General features: G+C 34.5%; 1 protein-coding gene across 2 annotated transcripts; it reads left to right on the forward strand.

Moving 5' to 3' along the window:
- Positions 1-435: 435 nt before the first annotated feature.
- On the forward strand, positions 436-5960 carry LOC112017231 (sugar transport protein 7). 2 transcript variants are annotated; one of them, XM_065781825.1, is made up of 6 exons: positions 436-603; positions 2608-2895; positions 3878-4197; positions 4313-4936; positions 5293-5507; positions 5624-5765. In XM_065781825.1, exons 2-6 carry the CDS (start codon positions 2751-2753, stop codon positions 5643-5645), a joined length of 1326 nt encoding a protein of 441 aa, XP_065637897.1. In that variant the 5' UTR covers positions 436-603; positions 2608-2750; the 3' UTR covers positions 5646-5765. The 2 variants fall into 2 exon arrangements, with proteins under 2 accessions (XP_065637897.1, XP_023905472.1); XM_024049704.2 differs by having other exon boundaries at positions 438-603; positions 5293-5960.
- The last annotated feature ends 2173 nt before the right edge of the window (positions 5961-8133 follow it).

The following is an 8133-nucleotide window of genomic DNA, read 5'->3' on the forward strand; positions in this document are numbered from 1 at the left end:
ATACATACAAATCTATCTTGAAATTTAAGATGACGAAACTTTGGCCCAAAGCTTAAGGAATATGACCTTTCTCCCTTGAAGTTTGAGGAAATTAATAAATTAGCTTTTTTCCTTAATAACAGTAACATGATATTCTAAAATTTGAAAATATTCCATTGACCAAACTTTAACCATAGTTAGGTTTTTTTTTTTTGGGTTAAATATTGTTACTTGTCACCAAACCATGGTTAAGGTTTAATCAATGGGATCTTTTTAAAATTTAAATTTTTTTATTATTATTATTAATGAAAGGACTAATGTGATCATTTCCTCGAATCTCAAGAAAATTATATCCCTTTAGAATGAAATGTCATTTCCTAAAATTTCAAAAGAGATTTGTGTAATTTATCAATAAAAGATAATGAATAATATAAATTTATTTACTTCTCTCAAGAGTTGTCCCTAACCTCCCAAAAAAATGACAACTCTCTCTGTCCCGTCCATGAAGGGAACACACCCATCTTTCCCTTTCTCCCTCGTAAGATTCAAATGAGAGAGAATAAGGAGGAAAGAGAAACACTCATTACGACAATATGAAGAAGGATGAGAGAGAAGATTATTGAGGTATGTAAAAAAAAATTCCTAAATGTGATCTTAAATTGAATTGCATTTATTTGATCATTTAACCAACAAAGATTACATGTTTATAGCATCCATTGACTTACCTTTTTTTCTTTGTTTTTTTTTATTTGAGATAAAAATTCTATTTTAGTTTAATCTATGTGCATGTACATGAAACTCTTTCCTGGAAATTTGAACTTCGCCTCTTATCTCTCCCACCCCACAAGAACTTCTACTTGTGAAATGACCATATTTTGTTGATACATAATTAGAGTAAAGGTTTGAATTCTGAATGTCTCAAATGGAAACACCAAAAAGTGCCAATTGAGTTTTAAAACCCTTTGCAACTTACTTATTTATATTGAATATTATAATAATTTAGAAACTTTCAATCAAAAAATATATTTTAATTAAAATGAATAACTTATTATAGAGAACTAAAACTGATCATTTAAATTTTTTTTAATGAAATTCAAGGTCCAGAGATTAACAAGCTCAGTTAAGTTCTATAATAAATCATACGGAATTTATATTAGGTTGTTCCTTTAAGAAAAGCATAATTTTATATGCATTCTAAAAAAATATTGCGGTTGATTAAAATTTTTTTTTTAAAGACACCTCTTGCGCTAGAACTAATAGTAATATTATTGAGCAAAATTATTAACAGTAAAAGCATATCGAAGTTACCATGGAAAATCTTCCTATAAATCTTGAGTTACAATTTAAAATATTGGTAGAATTTTTATTTTAATAATTTGCACCCATCACTAGGAGAAATTCCTGACTTGAGTTATTTACAACTTGAGTTGGCCAAGAAACTAAAATTTCCATTCTCAATTAATGTGCATAATTGATATTTGTTACATGACATTGAAATTAGTATATTAACTTGTTTTTTTGCCTTGGTGAGGAACTTGATATTTATTAACGAAATTAAAATTTCATCTGAAAATATATTAATAGAACTTATCTTGTAATAATGGTTTGCAACTTGTTGGTTCATTTTAAGAAAAGTACAGTCCTTATCCATTAAAAAAAAACTTATCCATACATATATGTTCTTACAAAATTATCATTCGTTTGCATGTTTGCCATCTCTGGACTCTAAATTTCCTAGGGTACTCTATCAATAAATTTTCTTAACTCCTAACCATTTTTTTATAATTTAAAAGTCTAGATTTTGCTATGTCAGGATTTCACTAACAATAATTTTAAAATAATATAATAATGTTGCAAACAAAACAATTTAAATTATTGTTAGTAGAATGCTGACATTGCAAAATCTAGACCCTTGAATCATTAAAAAATTGTTAAGATTTAAGAAAATCTATTTGTTAAAGTACCCAAGAAAATCTAGACAATCTGAATTCATTTTTCTCATCCAAGTTAAAGCACTTGCCAATATTCTTTTTTTTTTTTTAGAGAGATGCCAAGATTCATTCATTGTTGACATTCCACATGGGGTATGAGTTCCTTTATCAAATAAATAAAAATGTTTCAACTTTCAGATACTATCTTCAAGGGGGTGTGAATCCCCATCAAAAAAAAAAAAAAAGGGGGTGTGAATCATATTGGTAAACTTTGGCAATATCAAAGTTGTTTTTTTCTTTTTGTGGGTCACCCAAATGTTATCTATGCTGCACCAAGTTTAATGCTAAAAGGGTTTTTTTCCTTTATTTTTTTGTTGTAGTTGCTATATATTAATTGAAAAATTCTTAGATACTTTCAAAGCACGAAAAAATGGTACTCATTTTTATTACATTCATGATAAACCCTACCATGAATTTAAAGAATGGACCTCACCATAAATATGAGAGAAGAGAACACTATCTAAATATTACTAATATTAATTTACGTATACTTCCTAACATGTTTTTTTAAAATATGGTGTACTTACTTAATAGTCTAATAATAAGACCTTTTTTTTTAAGCACTAAATAGTTTAATACTTTTCTCCTCCTTCAGGCATTGGAAAAGAGGCACTTAACTTGGTCCTTTTATTGACAGGGTTTAAATAGTGGGGTTGTTTGTGTCTCGCCCAACTGCAAGCTCCTTTATTGTAAGAACTGAAGCAGAGTTTGGCAAATACTTATTCTTACCTATAATATTTTGTGAGGTCTGAAACCGAGAGGAAGAGAAGGTCTTCTAAGATGGCAGGTGGATCTTTTGGCCCGGCCGGTGTGGCCAAAGAGAGAGCTCAACAGTACAAAGGAAGACTCACCTCTTATGTGATCATTGCCTGCACTGTTGCTGCTGTTGGTGGCTCAATTTTTGGCTATGATATTGGAATTTCAGGTACTTCACTTTCATGAATCCGAATCTTCACATGTTTATTATTATAGTTCTGGCTTTTTCGATGATTACTGTGAAAAGTGCACAGTGAAAAGTTCAGATGTCACATGGACTTTGCATGTGTGCATATATGGACGGAACAGAATCAGAATTGCCAAGAGGAAGTGAAATTCTGTTTGGTACCATAAAAGTAGGAGTTAGACCTTTTCTATGACTATGATGAAATTATGAAACAAAGTGCAAATAAATTAGTAGTCTTTCCAATTCATACCCGAAATCTCTTCTAATGCATCAGCCAACATAAAGGGTCTGACATCTTCAAGAAATACTGAATCCTATAGTTAATTATCTCAACACACCAGTGGTCTTCCAATTTTCCTTCCTCTGAATTTTTATTATTATTATTTGTCCATTGAAAATTTGGAACCCAAGTAAATTCAGTATACCAGTGAAAAATTTCTTAAGCATCTACTTCATCCTTTTTTTGGTGCTACGAGGAAAATTATATCATAAAATTGTCGCAGAAAAAGGGGAGGTCTTCATGTTGCTTCTTTTTCAGAAAATCAATGAACTAACTATCCAAATCTTAATCTTCTGATCAATTTGAGACAAGAAAAAAAAATCTTGGAATCTAATTCTATACTTTGCCTAATAGTATATATCACAGCCATGGTTTATCTCTAACTGAATTTAGTGATGAGTGCTCTCCATTTTTAATATAAAAATTGAACAGATTTTACACACACACACACAAAAAAACATAAAGTGCAGGATGCTATGAAAGAAAGAGGTATTTGGTATCCAAAACATCAAATTTTGAAAGCAATTTATTTCGTAAGTGTGGAAATCTGCTGTGACACGGTGAAAATGGATAAATTAACATTACTCCGATGATGCACTTGTGCTTGTCATGCATACATGTCTGAGGCATAGAGAGTGCATTCATGTTTTTACCTGTTACTAAATGCTGCTTTTTGATTAATAGGAGGAGTGACATCCATGGATACATTTCTTGAAAAATTCTTCCCTACTGTTTTTGTAAAGAAGTCGCAAGCACATGAAAGCAATTATTGCAAGTATGATAACCAAGGGCTTGCAGCATTTACATCTTCTTTATACCTTGCCGGTTTGGTTGCTTCTCTGATGGCTTCTCCTGTTACAAGAAAGTTTGGACGACGAACAAGTATAATCTGTGGTGGGCTAAGTTTTCTTACTGGGGCAACACTAAATGCTGCTGCCATGAATATGGCAATGCTTCTTTTGGGTCGGATCATGCTTGGTGTTGGCATTGGATTTGGAAACCAGGTATATCCCATTTCACGTACCTTTTCAAGTGTTAGATAAATCAGGATATGATCAATTATATTTTTTCTATATTTAAGAACGCATGACTTAATCTTTCCTCTTGTTTGTTTTAAAGGCAGTTCCACTATATTTATCAGAGATAGCGCCAACACATCTTCGAGGTGGTCTTAACATGATGTTTCAGGTAGCAACTACATTTGGCATCTTTATAGCAAACATGATCAACTTTGGAACACAAAAGCTTAATTGGGGATGGAGGCTCTCTCTAGGATTGGCTGCTGCTCCAGCTTTGTTAATGACAGTGGGAGGAATACTTCTTCCTGAGACACCTAACAGCTTAATTGAGCAAGGAAAAAAAGAGAAAGGGAGAGAAATCCTTGAAAAGCTCAGAGGAACCAAAAATGTTGATGCAGAGTTTGAAGACATGATCGAAGCAAGTGAGCTTTCAAACTTAATAAAGGATCCCTTTCGAAACATCCTTGAGAAGAGGAACAGACCAGAATTAGTAATGGCAATCTGCATGCCAATGTTCCAGATACTCACAGGCATAAATTCAATTCTCTTCTATGCTCCTGTACTGTTTCAAAGTATGGGGTTTGGTGGCAATGCTTCTCTCTACTCCTCAGCTTTGACTGGAGCAGTTCTTTTTTCATCTACATTCATTTCTATTGCAACAGTTGATAAATTGGGTCGAAGGGCTTTACTTATAAGTGGCGGGATTCAAATGATTACATGCCAGGTAAAAACTTCAACACTAACTAAGGTTGTGACATAGTAATACTTCCAGGAGAAGTAAAATCAAAACTAGTACCATAGATTCTAAGCGCAGTCATATTTATGTTACTTCACTGAACACGGAATTTGCAACATTCCCCTAAAGTTTGTAATATGCTTTAATTCAGCAGCTCTAGTGAGAGAAGCAAAAGCCCTTTCTTAACACCAAAAAAGATCTTGTTTTCCTGGAAATACACTAAAACTTAATGGAATAATTACACCAATTCACAAATTATCCAAAAAGTAATACCATAGTTGATGTCTGGGTTCTGGAGTTCCTTGATTCTATCAAATTAATCATTCTTTGTGTATCTGAAACAGGTTATAGTTGCTATAATCTTGGGGTTAAAGTTTGGCAACCAGCAAGAACTATCAAAAGGTTTCTCAATATTGGTGGTGGTCATGATTTGCCTCTTTGTTCTAGCTTTTGGATGGTCATGGGGTCCTCTTGGCTGGACAGTGCCAAGTGAGATATTCCCGTTAGAAATTCGATCAGCTGGACAAAGCATTACAGTAGCTGTTAACCTTCTATTCACGTTCATAATAGCCCAGGCTTTCCTTGCCCTTCTTTGTGCATTCAAGTTTGGAATCTTCCTCTTCTTTGCTGGCTGGATTACCATCATGACCATTTTTGTTTATTTCTTCCTACCAGAAACGAAGGGAGTTCCCATTGAAGAGATGATATTCATATGGAAGAAGCACTGGTTCTGGAAGAAGTTAGTGCCTACCAAAGGGGAAGGTGAAATAATCAATTCAGTGGAGCTCGATGAGAACGTTACAGAGCCATAAGCAGAATGGATATAAGCAGCTGGGATATACAAGTGCATGTAGTGCCTCAGCCAGACTGGGGGTGTTAATTGGCAAAAGTATTTCAACGTAATTATCCAAAAAAAATGAAACAAGGCAATGCCTACAAAGGCTCTAGCGAGCATGCTGTAATTGATGTAACTCTGTAATTTATGACAAAAGCTTGACTTGTTACAGGCTAAGGTCATTTTTTTAAAATTAAAAAAAAAAAAAAAAAAAAAATTTAAAAAAAAAAAAAAAAAAAAAAACCAGTGAATCATCGTTGGAACTGTATGTTCAACTATAGGAAGGTGTTATCTCAGCCCCCACAAGACCATAAATTGATGACTTTACTCAAGCTGAGGCCATAACCTCATGTTCAACTATAGGAAGGTGTTATCTCAGCCCCTGTAAGGCCAAAAATTGATGGGCCATTACACATCACTGGGTCTTGACTTATTCTATAAATTAGGTTGCATACATTTTTGCAAAGCCCAGTTCGGCTCCAGCATATAGGCATGCCCCGAATAAAGGAAAGCCTCCTCTTTTAACTAATACTACTATAATATAATATATTTATGTCAAGCCTCATGAGGTGTTCCAAATGTGTTAAAATTTTACAACATTCTACAATACCGTGATAACTTTGGCATGGTATGGAGCAATATAGCACACGGGTTTATTATTTTTTTATTCATCTTTCTCTCTCATCCCACCGATGCTCTTCATCTTCTCTCTTTGTCACTCTCTATCTCTTCCCTCTCAGTCCTCCATGCTCAAGATCTCTCTCATCTTTGCTCAAGATCTCTCGCCGCCTCACCTCGCCGCCAACCTCCACAGCCCTTGTCGCCAACCTTCAAATCTCTTAATCAGGTCATGGGTGTGAGATTTGGGATGGGTTCCAATGTGTGGGTTTTAGGTCATTGATTGATCAGTTGGGTTGGGATTTTGGGCCGGTGGTGGTGTCGTGGTTGTGGCAGTGGTTGGTTGAGTTTTGGGCCAGTGATGTTTGTGGCTGTAATGGGCCGACACTGTTTGTTAAAGATTTTTAAAGTTTTTTTTTTTTTTTCTCTCTTTTGTTGAGGTTTTTGGATTTGGTATTTTTTGTGGGTATTTGGTTGTGTTTGTTTTGAGTTGTTTTTTGGGTGGTAGAGGAAGCTCTTGGTTGTGGCGGTGATTGTAGCGGTGGTTGTTGGTGGCAACTGCCACTGGGTGTGTGTTTGTATATTGGCTGGTTTTGAGTAAATATATTATTTAATGTGCTATATATATTATTTTAATGTTTAGAATCAAATAATAGAACATCTGATAAATGGTATATTTTAAAATAATGTGTTAAAATGATAAAGTTGGCTTTTGGTGTATCAAAATGGCATTTTTTTTATGAAAGATCTAATGGTAATGCTTAATAGGACCCTTTTTGTTTGCTAAAAGAATGCAATGTATATTAAAAAAAAATCCTACATTTACTACCCGTCATTTTGAAATTTGAACAAAACCTATTAATTTATCTACAGTCAACTTACACGCCTATTGACTTACACACATCTAGAGTCTAGCATGTACCCTTTTTTAACTAACATTAGACTATTAGAGCATTCTCATCAGGTGTGTCAAATGCCAAATATTTGGCATTTAACACACCAAACACAAAAAACAGAGCATCATGAGGTGTGCTATATGTGCTAAAAATTTGAGACATGCTACAGTATGCTTTCATTTTTTACACGGTACGGACTAGAATGCCAAACACTGTTTGGCTTATTTAATTCGTTTTTTCTATCTCTCTCTTCATTTATCACTCTTTCTTCTCTCTCTTTATTTTTTTCTTCTTTCTTTCTCCGCCTCACTCCATCTTCTCAGTTTCACCTCTCTTCCATTTTTTTTCTTCTTCTTTCTTTCTCCAAAACCCCCACCCCTCCCTTTTTCTTTCCTTTTTCTTCCCCCTTTTTTCTTTTCTGTCACTTTCTCTCTGCGCCTTCTTTATCTCTTTTTTTTCCTGTCACTCTCCCTCTCTGTCTTTTTTTTTTCGGCCTCCCTATCACTCTCACAGCCCGCCACCGTGGAGTTCAGCCTCACCGCTGAGGCCGTCGCCGTGGAGCGATGTATTCTAATCTCCCTCTTTTTTTCTTTTTTCCTTCGGTTGTGGATTCCATGTGATTGTGATTATGGGCTGTGCTTGGGTATGGAAGTGGCCAGCTGTGCTGTGTATGGTGGGGTTTTATTGAAGATTTTGAGTTTTTTTTTTTTTTTCTCATTTGTTGTGGTTTTTGGATTTGGAATTTGTTGGAGGATCCAATGATTGTGATTGTAGTTTGTGGCGGTGGTTGTAACAGTGGTTGTTGTTGTGGCAGTGGTTGTAGCGGTGGTTGTTGG

Source organism: Quercus suber, unplaced genomic scaffold (genome assembly GCF_002906115.3).
Source record: "Quercus suber isolate HL8 unplaced genomic scaffold, Cork oak 2.0 scaffold_280, whole genome shotgun sequence".
In the NCBI taxonomy this organism is placed as follows: Eukaryota; Viridiplantae; Streptophyta; class Magnoliopsida; order Fagales; family Fagaceae; genus Quercus; species Quercus suber.